Source organism: Merops nubicus, unplaced genomic scaffold (assembly GCF_000691845.1).
Source record: "Merops nubicus isolate BGI_N331 unplaced genomic scaffold, ASM69184v1 scaffold30259, whole genome shotgun sequence".
Taxonomy (NCBI): domain Eukaryota; kingdom Metazoa; phylum Chordata; class Aves; order Coraciiformes; family Meropidae; genus Merops; species Merops nubicus.
Window position 1 is genome coordinate 14,954 of NW_008632597.1, and position 19,640 is coordinate 34,593.

General features: G+C 39.8%; 1 protein-coding gene across 1 annotated transcript in view; it reads left to right on the forward strand.

Moving 5' to 3' along the window:
* Positions 1–19,640, forward strand: part of LOC103780290 (transducin-like enhancer protein 4) — a gene marked incomplete at its 5' end in the record, with an annotated part of 54,683 nt that overhangs the window by 14,077 nt on the left and 20,966 nt on the right. Inside the window, one exon of the mRNA XM_008947952.1 lies at positions 15,539–15,601. Within this exon, the coding sequence (XP_008946200.1) occupies positions 15,539–15,601 (63 nt within the window). The remainder of the gene's footprint in view (positions 1–15,538; positions 15,602–19,640) is intronic.

A 19,640-nucleotide genomic window follows, 5' to 3' on the forward strand; every position in this document is an offset into this window, starting at 1 on the left:
TCAAAGCTGGTGCTGCCAGGACACGTTGCCTTGGCATGGTAGTCTCAGAATCATTTTATGAAAAGTAGAACTTAAATTTTATTTTAAAGTGTAAGCGTAGTGTGGATTTTTCATAAATAACAAAATAAAAGAGCAAATAAGCGGGAGAAGGCAACACCCTTGGTGCATCTTATTTCAGCTACTTTTCTGTGCTAGCAAGACGGATGTGTCTGTCTACTAGCGAGACCGATGTTTCTTCTGTCCCAGGAGTATGACTGAGGTACCCAGCAGAAAGCTGTCTGGTTTGCATGAGAACCTTAATGGTTCAGTAGAGCTGCAAGTGGAGAGATGCATGCTGTGCTGTTGCCTTGGAAAGACTCTGGCCAGCTGGAAGGAGTTGTGCTCAGTTCTAGTCCTTGCCCCAAGTATGGTTATGTGGTTTAGTCCATGGTGGTTTTTAATATATGATGATTCTGAGCAGGACTGTATGGCAGTAGTTCTTAGCTCCCTGAGGGACATGGGTGGAAAAGGACTGAGTTGGGGGAGTTGCAGGGGGTGTTTGCAGGGCTTAGTTGTGAGCTGAATGCCAAAGAGTTTGGTCTTGTCAAGCTGAAGACTCTCCTGAACACCCCTGGGAAGGGAGACTCAGCAGTGTTAATGAGGAGCATCAGTGCTGGAAGTAGGGAGTCTGATGCACTTCTAGTAACTTCAGCACGGCATTGTCCCTGGGTGGGGAGGCAAGGCAGTGAAGATTGTAGCTTAAAGTTTCAATGTCTAAGTTCTTGTGGTGCTCTAGTCTTTGTATTTGATGTGCCTTTTCTTTTTTTAGCATGCAAAGGTACATTTACTTATCTATAGGAATGGGTGGGTGCCCCTTTGTGCTTAGTAATTCTTGAAAGTCTTCTTGAGCATTTGTCTGTTGCTGACTTTCTGCCTAAATGAAATGCCTAGTCTTTATAGGCATTTTAAAAAATCCCATTATGTACCTTCTGGAGTCTTCACTGCTGTCTTTCACTGCTTCAGTTCTCTGTCTCAGAGGTAGAATCAATACTATTTCCTGAAGTGTTACTCTTGCCACAGAGGAATTTTTGGAGGACAATGTGTTAAGAAATGGAGGATGAGACATTATTACGTGGGAGTCACCTAGAAGCGTCTGTGATTATGTCTCTGGATGGTAAGATGCTTGGGGCAGGGTGGTTTTTCCTAAGACAGCTTTGTCCTTTTTTTTGCCATGTTAATTCTGCTGTCTCTTCCATCCTAGATGCAGTTAGCATGCTTCAGTGATGTACCTTTCAGCAATAATGCAGTCAACACTTTGATTTGTATTAAGGAACTTTGCCCTTGGTAATCTGCATTCTCAGCCTCAGTTCTCCATCTGGAAAATGGGATAATGCGACCTTTTTTTACCTGGGTGGGATTTTTTTTGAAAAACCAAAACAGACTTTCTTACCTTGTGGCAGCATGTGTCTGCCTTCTTCCTACATGTCCAAACCTTGGTAAATGCACAGGGCTGTGGCTTGTTGCTGTACCTCCAGTGGTTACAGCACAGTGGGATCTTGATTCTCTCTTACAAGCGAATATATTGTAAATTAAGGGAAAATACAGCGTTGGTTAAACCTTTCTGTGCCTCCTGGTTCTAGGCAGAGTTAGTCTGAGGTAAGCTCTTGGTGTGAATATCAAGTAGCTAGTTTGCCAGTCTATTTTTAACCTTGTTTGAATTTCTACCTCCCCATTAGACTATGAATCTATGCAAGGCTCTTTCTTGATTTACGTGTTGCAGAGATTGTAGGAAGGTAGTGACAATGTAAGTTGTCAAAAGATTAGGCAAACCATCTTAGTACTCAACAGTGAAGATCACAGCTTTATTTGAATCTTCACTCCTCAGCCTATGAATACCCCATGTGTGAGAAGCTGTGAACATAGCTTTGAGCATAAGTGCAAGGTGGACTTCAGAAAAGAAATGCTAGTTTGAGGGCTATCCTGAACATAATATAGGAGGGTGGTTTGGTATCTGGTGTTCTCCACTGAAACATTGCTGTGCATTTCCACTTTGGTGAAGCACTTTGGGATTTAGATGGTAAAGTAGTTCACTTTCTTTATCAGAACATCACTTTGGTGCTACCTGTCGTCAGAAGGGTGCCAACTTTGGAAGCATAACAACTGTGAATTTAGCAAGACTATAGTATCTCAGCATACAGCCTAGTTTAGTCAGTAGGGCTAGAGAAAGCCTAATTTACAGTCATATCAAATGAGTTCCACACAGGTTCTGTGGTGGATATTGAGAGTAATTGCGTATTGCGTTGGGCTGCATGGGCAGAAAATGGCATCTATTTTTAAAACTTTGTTTACAGGTACAGAATTAAAATAAAGTGGGGTTTGGTGCATGTGGATGGTGTTCAAGAGTATGACTGAAGTACAGGTGTGCTTTAACCACTGTTCAGACTCTCAGGTCCTGCTAACTGAGGAGTTGGCAAGGTTTTACTGTGCTTACTCCTCAGTTTCTTGGGCAGTTCTGCAGCTACTTTAAGGCAACTTCAGTTTTACATTCATGAGATGGTACTATTAACACTTGTGATGGTAAAGTCACTGTATCCCTTGTTGGTGACTGTTAAAAACAAACTTTCTTGTTTCTTTCCTTTCACCTACGTGACATGCTATATTACAGTACTGAAAATTGACTTATTTCAATACAGAAATCAGTCATTTTGAACTGCCTTCCCTTTAATATAAAGGTTAGTATTTTCCAACTTGCTCTTATCTTCAGTGAAGCTCACACAAAGGAAACACAGTCTGAACTATCCACTAGTCATCAAAACTATTTCCCTTCCTCCTCCCCCTAGCTTTTTCTGTGTCTTTGTGAAAACCAGATAATGATTATACACAAAGAGGTTTGCAAACAGTCAGTAGGCAGTTCAATGATTTTAAGGTTTCCTTTCTTGTATTCTGGCAAATTTCTAATGCAAACAGAATAGCACAGCTAAGTCTCTAATTGTCATGGGAAGCTGCTGTTACGAAAAGGAATTATTATAATGGTTTGTGCAAAACAGAACCTCATAAACCAAAATAGATACAACCTCTGTGTATTTTTTGTGGGTAAAACATGTTAGAATTTGGATAAGTATTTTTCATATAAATGTTTGCCTGAAATATTTTTGATTAAAAGGGTGGAAAGATTACAGACCTGAATATGAAACTAACAAGCCCAAAGACTGCATTTTGGTAAACTGTGGAATTGCTCTGTGGCAAAAAGCCAAAGATCTATTAAAAACAACAACAGCAAAACAACAAAAACCACCAAATCAGACATGGAAATGGTTTTGCTGTCTGTCATGCTGTGTGCTGTAAGTGGAAAAAAAAACCCCATGCATTACTTTATGAGTGTGGTTTTTTCATAGTTTTGACCACAGCATTTAATTTCTTCACCTGACCACTACGGAGCTAGTACATCTACCACTAATGTACACTGGGTTTTATGTATTTATTGTTCTGAATTCACTGTGCAATGGGGTATTGGTTTACCAGATGATCCAAAAAGTGACTCTAAAGCCTAGTCGGAACTTGCAGCTAAACCGGATCATGATGCTAAGCTGAGAGGTGAAAAGTTCAAAATGTGGTCGATAGTAATATGTCGTGGTTGCAGGCTAGTGGAGGAAGTGAAATGGAATGCCTTCCCATGCCAAAAGAAGTATTGGTCTCTGTAACAACAAGACCAGCCTGACAGGACTGCTGCTGTGTGGCTTGCTCGCTTAGCCTTGTTTTCTAACTCAAAAGAATGTTCACAAGAAATCTGTTTAGAGATTTGTGTGTCTAAGACTGAAGTTTTCTGTGCACTTCAAGCAGGCAGATGATGTCTTTGGTAATGAAGGGGGTGATCCTACATGTGGGTTAAGTCCATTGTAAATTGGTTGGATCTGGGATGGGGTTTGGATTTTTTTTTTTTTTTTTTTTTGGTTGTGGGATGGTGGAACTGGGTTTCAACTTGGATAAGTTCATTGCTTAGCTCACCGTATACCCAAAAAATTCTGGCAACAAAAGGGTGGGGTGAGCAGGAGTAGCTGGACTAGGGGAGAGCCTCTTCAGTGCCTGTTTCAATGTCAGTGTAAAGTGCATATGAAGCTACAGTGAAGAGCAGATACAGCATAATTGATGGGTTCATAATCTTTACTTCTAGGCCAGACAAGTCTATACAGGAGTCAAGGGCATGAAATTGGACCAACTTTATGAAGGAATCCTGTTTGATTGATGCCTTTTTTCATAAGAACAAGTTTAAGGAGAAATGCATTGATATTATCTCATAATAACATCTGTTTACAGAGTTGATTATTTACCCCTTTCATTTGTTTACACTGGACCTAGTTTCAATATTCTATATGTTTTTATTAGTGTCTGTAGGTGCAGTATGATGAAGAGTATGTCTAACATATGGTGCATCTTGAGCATTTGTCTGAAATTAATGCAGTTCATAGTAACTCTCCACACAAAGTGTGATCTCATGGGAAGTTACAGCACTGAAAAAGGTTTTATGAAATCTACATTTCCCAATCAGAGAGTTCTTCTTTGCTCCGTGCCTCCTGTTCTGCTTTTTGCGGCATTTTCTTAAACATTGGTGTTTCTTTAAGATGTTATTTTACATTGAAATACCTCTTGGATGAAGAGTACCTGAAAACCTCAATAATGCTGATGTAATTTAAAGATAAATGCCACTTAGTGTTGCTTGAGTCAGAATCTGTCCTTGCAGGCATTTTACTGGGGGAATGTCATTGAAATGAGTTGAATATCAGTATATACTTGGTGTATCCAACTGTCTTGGACAAGTGAATTTCCTGAACGTATCACAGAATGGTAGAGGTTGGAAGGGACCTCTGGAGGCTGTCTAGTCTAACTCTTCTGCTAAAGCAGGTTTGCCTCGATCATGTTGCACAGGCTTGTACCCAGGTGGGTTTTGAATATTTCCAGAGAAGGAGGCTTCACTGCCTCTCTGGGCAGCCTGTTCCCAGTGCTCCCATCACCTGCACAGTAAAGAAATTTTTCCTGGTGTTGAGGTAGAATTTCCCATGTTCAGGTTTGTGCCAGTTGCCCCTCAGCCTATCCCTGAGCAACACTGAGAAGAGCCTGGCCCCATCTTGTTGACACCTGACCTTTAAATATTTGTAAGCATTAATAAGGTCCCCTCTCAGTCTCCTCCAGGCTAAAGAGTCTCAGGTATCTCAGACTTTCCTTGTAAGAGAGGTATTCCAGTCCCTTAATCATCTTTGTAGTCCTCCACTGGACTCTCTCCAGTAGTTCCCTGTCTCTTTTGAACTGGGGAACCCTGAACTGGACACAGTACTCCAGATGTGGCCTAACAAAGGCAGAGTAGAGGGGCAGAAGAACTTCCCTTGACCTGCTGATTATGTTCTTCGTAATGCACCCGAGGATACCACTGACCTTCTTGCCCATAAGGGCACAGTGATGTCTCATGGTTAACTTGTTGTCCACCAGGATTCCAAGGTCCTTAGGGGCTGACCTACTGGAGCTGCTTTCCAGTAGGTCAGCCCCTAAGCTGTACTGGTGCATGAGGCTATTCCTACCCAAGTGCAGGACTCTACACTTGTCCTTGTTGAATTTCATTACACTCCCCTCAGCCCAACTCTCCATCCCATCCAGGTTTCACTGAATGGCAGCACAGCCTTCTGGTGGGTCAGATATTCCTCCCAGTTTTGTGTCATTAGCAGACTTGTTGAGAGTACACTCCATTCCTTCTTCCATGTCATTGATAAATATATGGAACAAGATGGACTTGATGATCTTGGAGGTCTTTTCCAGCCGTAATGGTTCTATAAGATTGGAGCCAGTACTGATGCCCGGGGAACACTGCTAGCCCCAGGCCTCCAACTAAACACTGCACTGCTGATCCTGACACTCCGAGCTCCGTTGTTCAGACAGTTGAAGCCACTTTAAGCATGCATGTCGTACAAATGTCTTAGCATTTGCTTGGCAAAAATGTCTTCGTTGGAAGGTTACAAAGAGAATTATAAACTGCCTGTTTATTTTAGATGTACTCTACTAGTGAAACTACTACTTCTTAGATATTCACATGTTGAAGGATAAAATTACCTGTTCTTTCTTTGTCCTCCTTCTCTTAGGGGAAACATAGCAAGAAACCCCAGTTGCAGATATGCTGAAATCCAAATAGAGTTATTTTCAGCAGAGGTAGTTATGACTGAAATTACAAGTGATGACAATTCATATAAATACTTTCTCCTCAATAGGAGTTGGAGCTACAGACTGGGTTTTTTGTTGCTGCTTTCAGAAAAGCAGCGTTCTGCTGCATCAAGAATTCCTTCCTGTTGAGCCAGTCATTGCAGCAAGTATTTCACTTAAAAAATATGAATATGAATCAGTATCATCTGAGTGGCAGCAGAGATGTGTGAAATGCTAGAACTTCCAGTCTTTCTCTGTTGGATGAATGTGCTCAGTTCGTCAGCTCCTCTGTAATGTCCCACTTACTCTGAGGGCAGTCTGCTCCAGAGAAAAAGAAATGGCATCTTGACTGGCTGTGTCATTTTATGCATGTATCGTGTAAGCCCCAAGTGGCAAGGCTAGTGCTGAATCATCCCAGATTGCCGATCCATAGGGTGCTGCAGCGTGGAAGCTCACAGCTGGTACTTTGGTAGGAATGTGGCATTGCCATCTCAAAGCATGAGGAAATTGTAAGTCAGCACCTGAACCTGAAACTTGAATTTAAATTAAGAGTGAAACAAAATAATTTGCCCTACTTGTACATTTTGAATAACTTTTGTTTGTTGAGTGTTGATTAAAAAAAAATAATAATCTCTAGGTGGGAGAAGGAGGTCTTACATGTAATCACAGTCTCAGATGAACACTTTGTTCCAGAAACTGGGACTTGATAAATACCACCAACGAGTGTGAAACATTTATTTATCTTCAGAAAGAGTTATCAGGTATCATACTTCCACTTGGTTTAGAAACTGAGATAGTCACATGCCGTATTTGAATTCGTGTCATTGCAAGGATCCAAAATAGAAGCTTGATTATAGCATTGCTGTAAAATCCACTGCACTGTTCTTTCATCTCCTCCAGGTTGTTGATAAAATCATGCTTTTGTATACTGGCTTAAAAGGGACAGGATTTTTGTCTGTTATGTCAAATACAAAAATCTGTGGAAATTACACCTGAATATTGCCCACGTTCATAGTAAAACAGGAAGTTGCAGTGAAAAAGGTGTTAAAGTGTTGTTCCCTTTGTGTAGACTCCTCTTCCTTGAAATAAATACCAGGGTATTTTTGCTGGATTTTTTAAGCTAATTGATAGCTATTCATCACATGGTATGAAATTACTGGGTAGGAAGGAAGTGATGAGGGATTGAAGGCAAGACATGACAAAGTTTTTCAAACACGTTAAGAATTGTTCTAACCAGACTGAAAAAATTCACTGAATATATCATGTGCCGATTCCTAGTATTTATCTTTTCTGGAAGCAAACATAATCATGTGTGATTATCAATGAATTAGATAGGCTATGGGCTCCACCCTTCATGACCTGCAGGAATGAGGTGGATAAGCAAAGGAAACCAGGGGTGGAAGAGAAGTAACACTGTTCTGATGCAGAAAGGCTGATTCCTGGCCTCCAGGTAAACTGAGTTCAGCAGTCACGATACTTTTCCTGATTTTATGAGAGACTTCTGATTGCTGCTTTTATCAGTTTATTGATCAGCTTTATGTAGTTCATTAAAACCTGGAATGACACAACACTTACTGGAGAAACTAAATTTTCTTCCTTTTTTTTTTGTCATACTGTTATGTATTGCCATTGGTTGCAGTGTTTTCTGCAAGCTTCAGGACTGGACTTTGTAGATCCAACTGGAAGTCTAGCACAATCTTCATAGATCCCAGCCATGATAGTATATCAGCTTTTCATTGATTAACATTTGGAGCATACTTCTCCTGAGCTAGCACTGTAGCCATAATACAGAGTGGATATAGGGTAATGAGTGCCTGTGGCTGCTTTTGAGTCTTCCTTTGTGTTTGCAAATGAAAGGTAAGTACTGGTGGGAATCAGATTTGGACACCTCACAGCTCTGTTTTGTAATTAAATTAAGACTGTGCAGTAAAACCACTCCTTCAGTGCAGTTGCAAGGACAGGGTCTGACCAGCTTGTGCCTTTTCCAGAAGGTGCAGAACAACTGTGGTGAGACTCTTCAGAGGGATGTGTCAACAGGAGAATCGAGTAGTAAAGAGACTGGTGATTATGCCTGTGCTGCTGTGTTTCAGCTGTTATGCGAAAGATTAAAATGGGAAATTCTGGCCTAATTGCAGCTGAGAGACAGATGCAAAAGACTGGAGTAGAAGCTGAAGCTGCCTTCGTGTCTTATAAGACACTATAGATTTTTTTAAAAAAATGTTTATAAGATTTTTAAAAACTTATACATTTTTAGAGGATTATAAGATTTTTAAACTTTTATATGTTTTTTTTTGACTATAAATTCAGATTCATTCAGTCGGTGGAAACTTCCCATCCCTGTGTTAGGAAGCTGTATTTCACAAAACAAGTATTGCTGTGAAATGCAGAAAATTGCTTGTAGGTGAAGGGATATTACCTCATAAAGGATTCCAGAGCTCTGCTGATGCCCACAGAACTTCCTGGGGCAGTCTCCCCTTCTTGCTTGCTTCTGTCTGCCTTTTCAGCAAGTGCTTACTGCTGCATTCGAGGAAGGGAAATCAAAGCCAGTCTCTGCCATTTCAATTTCCACTTGCAGCCTTTTCTCTGGGTGCTCTGCAGGTGCTTGTGGCAGTGTAGAGCAGAATGCAGCTTGCTACCCGGTGGCAGCCTGAACAACTGGAGGACTATGGAGATCTCCAGGCTGTGCATTTCTATTGGCCTGCTTGCTGGTAGAAGTTGATATTAACAAAAAAAAATTGCTTCCTCAAGTGACAGACTTGAAGCATGTTTTTATGTCACCTTACTTGACTTTCTTTTTACTGTCCTAATCATGAATGATTCAAAATGTGTGCTTTCTTGCCCGGTTGAGCTCCACATGGTTTTTGAGATGTTGACTATAAGCCATGTCATACTAGTTCACTTTAGCAGCCCACAGATCAGGATGTACACTAGAAAAATTGATTTTGAATATTCTGTGACTTTTATTTATTGTGTGTGTTGCTGTCTGCAGTATTTTTTTTTGTGCAAAATAAACACCTAAATTAACTTAGAAAGGGTAAGTATCAAGTTTATAGGGCTTCATGAGCTTAGCTGGTATGTTTGTAAAAAAAGCTGATAGGAAAGCGAGGTGGAGAATACCCATGATTATTCATCAGAGTCTGGTGGTCCTGCTTGTGTTCAATTTGTACATGCATTGTGAAAATTAAATATTCTAAACTTGAGCAACTGGATTAATGAAGAAGTTGTTTTCAAGACTTTGTGGCCCAGTTTCCAAATACCATCCATTTAGGGATGAAGAGAAATTTTATACTCAGGGCTTGTATTATTTCCTTCAGTTCTGCAGAACTGGAGTAAGCACTTCCAGACAACGGTCTGTGATTAAAACGAAAACATTCTTCTTTATGAAAGAAGAGTTAATTTTCTGTGAAATACTAAGATTAGCTTTTTTGCTTGCTTTATTCAGAATCGTGATATGTCTCATACAGTGTAATAATGTTGTTTGTGTCACTAATTTATGAAATACTTGTTTAGATATTATGGGTGTGTGCATGTGTTCTTGGTAGGCACTTAATAAACTAGATTGATCTTTTTGGCAAAGGCTACATTGTGTAGAACAAATTAAACCTGAAATAACAGTTGTTTCAGATTATTTTTCTGAAAGTGTAATTGCATATATTCTTTTTCCTACTGGCTGCTGAAATGAGTTTCCCGATAGTGTTTTATTATTCTGTTTTATTTCAACAATACATATATAGTAGTTTTGTTTCCATTCCACTGACAGACCTACAGCCTCCGGTGGTAATTCTTTACCAGCAATTTTTTATAATTGTAATAACTGTGGAACTTTGTGAAATACAGTGGAAATGTTTTCCTGAAGTTTATATACTATAAATAAAATCCCAGTTCTCTTTTTTCCCTTCATCAAAAAAGAATGCAAATTGAGATTTTTAAGCAGCAAATTGATTCTGAACTCCCTATGTATTAGGCCATTTCCGAGTATTTCAGTATCTGGAGCTTACATGAGTCTTGCTTTTCTTTTAGTCCCCATCTGTGCTAAGAATTAGGATATATTCTAGAATACTTACCAAGGCACTTAAACACGTTTCCGTATTTTACTATGTGCTTATGTCCTGTTTTAGCTGTGTGTAGCAAGGGTAAATTGAATTAAACTCTTATGCTGCCATCCTTAAAGGGCTTCAGGTATCAAACAGTCCATCACATGCTCCCCTCTGTGTACAGCTGGTAGATGCAGGGCTGTGGTTGTATCCCAAGATCCGGCTTTCCTGAGCCCACTTCAGAGGCTAGGTTACCTTGCAAGACCTGAGGTGTAGCCTTGCCCACAGGCTTGTCTTGGAACATTTTTATGCCTTGCACGCACTGACGAACTTACGGGTCGAGTTCTTAGGCGTATTTAGGCAACCGAGTACCATTCAACCATTAACTTTGGTCAAAAAAGATTTTATTGGCTGAATCTGGGACCTAAGCTGTTGCTCTTGTATTGTCACTGCAGGAGTGCTGAGGGTCCGTTAGCTGATATGGGGCTTCATTTCTTTACTTGAATCAGGTTGTGGCAGAGTGGTTTTATTATCCTCTCTTTATATGCATAACAAAATGAAAAGGTGATTAACATTGTAGTTAATAAATATTTAATCTTTCATTTTTTAAAAAAAAAAATGCCACAAAGTGGCTATGGCAAGAGCTCGAAACTGCTAGAAGTGTCTTCTCTAGGGGTCTTCCAGAGGATGCAAACAATGCAAGCTTGTGTTAGATAAGTAAAAAGATGATTCCAGCCTGAGCCTTCCCTCCCTGCCTCTTTCTTGTCTTTTCCAGTTCCATGCTGGTATGTTTCTATGCAAAACCAAACATCTTTTGTGTTTAGCGAAAGGAGTAATAGAAGCGTTGGTATTTGTTAACATATTTGACAAACTATGGCAGCAAAAGCTATCCTTTTTATATTTTGGCATGAACAATTGCCCTTTTATTGGGCCATTAATGCTATTTCAGAGCATCACGCTGTATCCACAGGCAGTAATTTAGCAGCTGTTTATCAGGAGCTTTCATAAAGCTTTGAATAGTATTATAACATTCAGTAACCCTAACAACAGCATTTCAGAATCTGTGCCCGTTTAAATGGGATATCCGTGAATGTAGTTGTTCAGGGATGCGTGACCCACATAACCTATAAATTTGATTGGAAGTTACAGTGCTGGCATAGGCTGATGGATAGCAGATTAGAGCCCTGATTAACCATGTGATTCACAGGCTGGGAATATATTGTCCTAAGAAAGATTCATCAGATGCAATCAGAATTTCAAGTGGTCAGATGAAATTCAAATGTGCTATGTGGTTTTGGGTATTTATTTATTTTTTTCCCCTTCCTTGTACTTTTCTTCTTAGGTTGCACTATGCTATCCATTTATTTATTTATTTACTTTATTTCCAGAGCTGAAAAATACTTCTTTGATGAATCTGTTCCTCACCCTAAAGCTGTCTGTCTGTTATTCATCAGAAAGCAGGTCGCAGTTCAGTGAGCAGAAGAAAAGATTTTAATAGAAGCTGTGCCAAGGGCTGTAATGCATCATTTTAGGGCCCTAATTACATTACAATGACAAATATCAATGGTGACAACAGCAATAACCTACATCCTTTAATGGCTATGCTGGAAAAAGAGTTGGGGCACTGCGCCATCAGATTAGACTTGGTTTCAAAACATAGGCCATTAAAAGTGTGTGTGTCCACAGTATTATTGGCCAATAACTGAAGCCCAGTAGAATGGCCTGTAAATAAATGATGCGTCTCTAAAGTCTGGTCCCATGGGACAAGAGAGGCAAAATTAGATGACCTCAGAAGCATCTGTGTTTCTGAGGCAACTTTGGCTTTTCATGTGAGGAATTGGCTGCTGGATTTTAGAAAATCATACTTTTTCCTTCTCCTGGCAATTACATTGATCATGAAAAACCTGTTGGCCTGTTGTCTAAGAGAAAAGAGGAGATCCAAAACTGGGTTTTAAACATAATGCTTCAAAAATCTGTATGAGCATAGAAATCTGAAGTGAACTCATGTTTTATTTTGTGTCTGACGTTTTACCTTACACGGGGAAGAGGTACACAGGCCACCTCCGATGGCAGTAGTAAAAGGTGTACCAAGATCCTGACCTATGTCATCAGTACCTACACGTTCAAATTACAGGGTCGTGTTGCAAGAAACCTGCTCTACCTAGAATCCAGCTGCTGACTTCTTCTCTTGTATGTGTTTGGATAAACAATCAAGCTTGTTGCTCTGGTATTGTCCTGTACAGTTAATTGCAGAAACAGTTGCAGTGCTAAGGCAAAGGGTGCTTTGTATGTACTATGGGAAAAAGTCCGGTTTAAGATTTTTTTGGTGAAGAACAGGCAATGTCCTTCCTGTCTCTGGGCATGTACACAGTGCTTTCCTTCATGTCTGCCTGCTCTCTGTGGTCTCAATGCTGTACCTCTGCAGTTCACTGCTGCTCAGTTGGGCTATTTCCTTGCTCTCCATGTGTTGAGGGTGATAAAACAACTGTATGTGCAGACACACAATTGGAGATGGCCACTGTTAGGGGAAGTGAGAACTGTTTTAATAAGGAAATAGTGTAAACACCTGCTTCTGCATAGGAAGGGCTTCTCAGATTTGTTGAGACTGGCATAGTGGGCCCCTTACCTAGTTGAGAAGTGCTGCTGGGGAATGTCTCAATATCTCTTGGCGCTGTTAGGGAGCTCTTTTTCTTCTCTGTAGGTTGAGCTGGGTGGTGTCTCCACTTTCCTGCATACAGCATGAAAAGACTTGGTGTTCTGCGCTCCAGTGGGATTGATGTCAAAAGGTTTATTACAGTTGTGTAACCATTCATATTCAGTCACCTGTTTTCAGTTACTTACAGCTTTTTGGAAGATGCTTTTTAACTTAACATTTCCCAGGCTTAAAATCTGCTGGAGGTGAATTTTTGTATAAATACCAAGCAAATGTGTTTCAACTGCTTGTTGGTCAGGAGAACAACATTCTTGTCTTCTGGGGAGTGGGGAGGGGAGTAATCAAAAGAAAAACATCATAGCTGAAATAGCTTGAAATACTTTAATTGAGAAGAAATGCCTCAAAGTGAGCTGAATAAAATTATTTTTGTTGACTAAGCTGAAGTAGAGTTCGCAAGTTTGATGAAGGAGTCAGTGAAGTTTCACAATCTGTGTTATTCAAGATATCAGATAAGACAATTTTAAGTCCTCCCGGCCTTAAAATCTATGAATCTACAAGCCTTTTAAAATTATGTGCTGAGCTCTTGCATGGCACTTAGAGCCAGTTTTATTCTCCCTTCCAAAGCAGTGTAGTAGAGGCATGAACCTGGCATGGATGTGATGGAGGAGTGGTCTTCTGCTGACCACAGCCAAGACGCTCCTCCCAGGAGCTGCACAGGAGGTGGATAAGGCTGCGATAGGCATTTTAAAGTTGGGTAGGAGTTGTTGTTTTGCAGCAGAGGAAAGCATCACATACCTTTTTTAAAATGGTAGTTCAGAGGGGCTTCAGCTCAAGTGGGAACAACAGCAATTTGGAGTTTCCTTTTCATACCGAAAAGCCTTGAAGAGCGAGATGTATAGTTTTCTCTTTGGTTTTAAGGTACTCGGGAGATTCCTTTAAAAATAAATAGCAGCATGGCTGGGACCCAGAATTTGAAAATTACTAAATTAATGGTGCTTGAACCACTATTAGCACAGGTACTTTGCAGCTGTGCATTGTGCTGTGGTCTACGGTTCCTTAATCAAATATTGTTCTCAAATAATGCCGTATTGTATGGGGCAACCTTTCTGGCTGAAGCTTAGATGCACGCATCTTGTTGCTGCCTGTACTGTTCTGTGTAACAAGCAGGTTGTCAATTTCTGTGTGAACTAGTGTAGTGAACAGTCTATTTAAAGGGATATTTAAGTTTTGCATAGAGGGACATCTGATGTTACAGACATGCATAGACCTTTGAAATTAGCAGGTAACCTAGCATTGTGGTGAACAGATCATATACTCAAGTGTCCTTTAAGGTACTTATGCTGCTGAATAAACAGAAGCAATAGTAGATCAATGTAAAAAATGTATTAAAAAGTATAACTTCAATGACATGAGAGCTTGCATAAACAGTGAAGACCAGTGAGAAGGTACTGGGGTAGTGTAACATAGTAGTTACTGTGTAAATAGCCTAGGTTAATTTAAATGGATTTCAGACAAATTAAGAAATTTAAAACACACACAAAAGAGTGTGTGTGTTAACTCAAATGTATCACAGTATGCACAAGGGGGCAGAGTTAGTTTCACAGGTACCTCTAGTGTAGAGTGTCATCTGCTTACATAGCTCTATATCTGTAATATTCCTTGAACCCAGATTGATATGTGATTCTGGATTTTTTACTGCTAGTTCTTAGCCTTTCTATTCTACAGATTCTTTTCTAACCATTCACAATTAAATGGACAGCATAGCAAGAAACCTGGAAGGGTTACTGTTAAAAGAAGGAAGCCTAAATTGCACATTTTTGTGTCTTCATTGTACAGTTAGTGACTTTGCAATGGGAAGGGTGTTCTGTTCTACCCTGCAGTGAGGAACTGATCCTGGCTGCTATTTTTTGTAAGAAAGTTATAATTTGTTATCAGAAAGTCTGTGTGGCTTTAAATACTCGGTTTCTGGAGCTCTGAATCTCTCCAAAATCTCTTTTATCTCTGTTGAGATTTACCAATTGAATACACAGAATAAGAACAGATCTCCAGTATAGAAATAAAACAATTTATATTATTAATTTCTGATTACAATTGCAACATGAAAGTAACAACTATTAACCTCGTGTTGGATAACAACATAAATATGATAGAAGACTGCAGTATCCCTTTCTAATATACATGGTAGAATGGTTATCAGTGAAGTTGTATGTTGTGTTGCTAATGTTCTCATGATATGCTGGGTTAGTATAGAAGTAGCTAGTTTATTTGTTCCCATCACTTACAGTGATTTGAAATTATCTCTATTACTGCCTCATAGGAGAGAGTTTAGTTCAAGACACAGTATTTTGTTTATCTTTATTGTTACATCTCCTGAGGGTTTTTTTTCTTTGAATGACTTTACATGATCAGAATTAACTTTTGTGTCAGTTCAAAACTGTGTTTTTTAAGGAAAACCTTTTAGCCAGATATTATAACCTTCCTAGATACTGTTGAATTGGTGTCCAAATACTTTTGTTGTTTTGGTAAGCTGTCCTGGCCAGAAGATGACTAGAAATGGGAAGAAAAAAAATAAAAAAAAAAAAGACAAAGCCCACCAAAAATGTGACTTCTGTGTTCGTGGCTGACAATCGCATCTGAAAATGTATAAAATGTATGTGTAATGGAACTTCTTTCTTCTTGTCACTTGCAGGCAGAAATTGTGAAGAGGCTGAATGCTATATGTGCACAAGTCATTCCCTTCTTGTCCCAAGAGGTAGGTAGTCATTGGTACTGGTGCTGATCTAAACGATTGCCTTGTCGTTATCTATTACAAAAGTGGGACTTTGTTTCCTTATGAATCTCTTGGTGCTTGTAGATGACTTTCCAGTGTGCTGTTATCACTGTAACTTCATTATCTTCTCCAAGTCCATTATAATACCATTTAAATACTTTTATGAAATGGAATATGTTGTAATGTGCTAAGCAAAGTTTCAGTCGCTTAAATATTTTACTCTCATACAATGCAGTTTTTCTCACAATTATGAATTCATTGGTCTGTCATGAGAGGACAGCTTGCAAAAATGCTAGAAAGGCACAATTTGTGCTACATTCTTGGCAGTGGGCATTAAGGTTCAGCAAAAACTTCTATTTTGATATACCGAATAGTGATGTTCAACACAGTAGGCATACAAATGCGAGTTTTTTTCCTGCCTTTTTTCTCATCGCAGATTACTTATTACCTTAAATCCTTTTATGTTTTCTATGTATTTGGGGAATACAGACAGAAGATTGAAACTCACTGTGAGCTAATTTCTCTGAGCACTAATTTTCTCCAAATTATGATTTGCTAGTATTATCTTGAGTGCATTGTAGATACTTTAAGGGGCACTGGGATTTGGGGGAGCTGGTGGGAGCTAGCGAGAGAGCCTTGGAGCCACAGGCAGTATATGTGAAGTATAATGAACGTGTGATTCATGAAAGGAGATCTTGGGTGCATAACAGCTTCCCCTCCCACCCCACTGGGGGAACAGGGATGGAGACTGGAGTCTGCTGGCACAGCCTGGTGTGCATCTATTTAATTCATGGTTTCATTTCAGTAGAATTGGTAGCTTGAGAAGTCAAAGCTGGAACGTGTATTTCTGTGTGTCGCACATGTGAAACATAGTGCCTGAGAACGCTGTGACTCCTTCTCCAACCTTTTCAGTTGTTCCATAAAATGCCATTGCTTTCCAGGAAGGCAGTTTATTTCTTTATTAGCATTCAGCTAACATCTGGTGTGTGCACGCGCGTGTGCATCTGTGTGTGTTTGAAATGAGTAGCACTGTCAAAACTAGAACCTGACAATGTTGATGAGTGCTGCTGTAGGCTTTGCTTATAAAGATGGATTAGTGGAAACTAAATGATGCGTAATGCGCTAGTTACGTTTCGGGGGGACCGGAAGTTAAGACCGCCATGGATCTAAAATGAGTAGCTGTTGATTTTGTACTTTGATTGCTACAGAATCTCTGTGCATCTAGTTACAGGGTTTTATGGGAACTGCACAGCGTTTAGAAACAAGGTTAAAAGGTAATTTACTTATGCTTAAGCAAGCATTAAAATGACACAATTTTGAAACAAAGGCAGGGGTGTGTGCTTTTCAGGCAAAGCTGTGATCTTGGCAGAGACATGGGGTTAACATTTCCGTGACAAACACTTCTCTAGAGTATATGATACTGTGTTTAGAAACTTTGTACCAAAGTATTACTGCTAAACAGAACTTCGTAACTATCCACAAATAAGTCACACTGCTCTGATTGCTCTGCTTGCACAAACCCATGTGCTTTCTTGGAGTAGGTGTTTCTTGCCAGTGAGACAAGCAAAGGGATTACATAAGCTTAGAATAAATTTGAAGAAAGATGTATTTGATTCACAGTAATTGATAGATTTTGGAAATTCTATCCTGAACCCTCTCTATGTGCTCATGTAGAACTGAGGGGGGAAAAAAAAGAAAAAGAGAAAGGAGAAGAGAGAAAAAAAAAAAAAAAAAGAAAAAACCCCAAGGCTGTAGTTTTTTGAGCTTTGATGTTAGTGTCATCCCAGTCAGGTGAGCATGGACTCTCTCCTTTTTGTCTGCTGCCTATGTATCATGCTCTCCTGTCCCTGGAGCTAAATTACCCTGGAGTTTTCTCCCAAAAGCTGGTATTGGTACATTTTAAGTCCCTGCCTTAGAGGGAGAGGCACAGTGAAGGCTGCACATTTTACTTAATTCTTTTTTTTTTTCTCATTGAGGAGAATCTCCCATGTGGTGCTCACATACAGTAACTTGTGAAGTATGAGCCAAGGGCCCTGATCACTGTATAACAATCCCCTGGCCATCAAGCTAGGCATGGAGAGCAATTTTGAAGTAATTCTGAATTTAGCCATTGCGGTAGTTTGTTGTTGATATGCTAGTTATAAGAACTGTGTAAATAGACAACTGAGATGATCCAGATTGTAAATTTTTAAAATTATGTTGTCCGACTTCTGTCATGGGTACAGTACTATCTACTGAGGCCTTAAGTACACCAGTCTCAGTGTGCTTAATGACTGCTGTTTACTTTGTTAGGGTTTAGATCTAAGGTATGAGTTAGGCATTTTTAGGTCTGAAAACATGCTCTCTTATGGCTTCAGTGCTATGAGCCACTGCTTTTTAGATCTGTGGCTTGTAAGGTGTCATTCACCTGTCAGTGTGTCTGTCTCATTTTCCGGGTCTTGCAGCGCTTCCTCTGTACATGTTTGCATGCTGTCAAAGCTCTATCTCAGAGGAGATAGGTCAAAAAAATTAAAAGCTACAGGAATTTTACAGGTGTTGACAAAGGCAATTCCTGAAAACCTGTGTAGATGTTCATCTTGCGTGAAAGCAAGTGTGCTTTTTAGTTAACCTATCAAGAGAGGAGTAGGACTAGGCAGCAGAGAGGGACTGAAAGCAGCACAAAAAAAAACTTTTCTCAGATCTTGACAGTGCCACTGAGCGTGATAGTTTTGGTATTGGGTTTGGGAAACTTTTGGTAGTTGTTTGACTTCTGTTAGTAGAAATGTATATTTAAAGACGTTTATATTGGCATATGCTGGTGAGGCAAAAGAGAACTGATCTCCAGATTTGAGTATTCTGCTATTCTTGGTTTCTGTCTAATTTGTGTCTTTAAAAAGCGAATATCTTAATGGAAGTCTCTTTATTTCATCATCAAGATTAATAGAGAATTGAATTGCAGCATGCTTTTGCTGTTTATGTGTTTTGCATACAGCCTAATTGTGGAATAGTGGCTGAAAAATGTGATCCGACTCCTTTGTATTGTTCCTGAGGGAAAAATGAACAAAATACAGTGGTTACATGCACTGATGGCAACATTATTGCCTCGTAATAGCACCAGGTTAACTTGTCTTATTGCTTGTTAACTTTGTAAGGAATCAATGGCTTGCGATAACTCACTTAGAAGTAAGAAATCGTGGCCAAAATCACTAGAGATCTTGTGAAAAGGATGCAATTATAATACATCAGCCTGCTGTGTACTAGTGTCTGCATTTTTTCAGGGGGCAATCCAGTCAAGTATTTAGGAAATTCTCCAGGCTTCAGTCACTTTTACTGTGCTGTACATCATCTAAGCATATAGTGAGAATAAATTCCTAACATGCCTAAATACACCATCAAGTGGTGCCTTGTTTTTATGTTCACTTCAACTTAAGAAGACTGTAAAAAAAAATCACCAAGAAATACGAGCTTCCCATTGTGACAGGAGAGACTGACTTTGTGGTCTAGGCATGAGATAGAACTCAAGGGTGGTACGTGTTCCATTTCTGCTGCAGTTGCAGGCTTCCTGTGTTGCAACAGTCGTTTTCCACCTCCCTGTGATGTTGTGAGATACCAGTGTGCTCAGAGTAGTTCTATTGCATAAGGTGAAGGGGGTGCCTGCAAGGTTGTAGGTAAGTACTTGGAGGTTGTTAGTACCCAGTTAACTTAGTTTTGATCTGCTGCATCTGGTATCAATAGTTCAATGTTTATGTCACTGAATGATCTGGCCAGGAAGATGCAATTCATTTTGGGTCTAAAGCTATACATCATGCCCCTGCTAATGTATGCTGCTTCTCAACTCAATTTAGCAGCATAGCATGGCTCTTATACAACCAACCCTGTGACTTTCAAGTTGTGGCTAGTTCCTGTCTGCTCAAGGTGGTGTGTGTGGCTATTGTGGGACCCTGTGGGCTATGCAGTGCCAAACAACCTTGCGTGCTGCAGAGTGGTATTTGTTCCATGTGGCTGGAGATACTCATTTATCACAGTTACCTTCTTTGAGTAA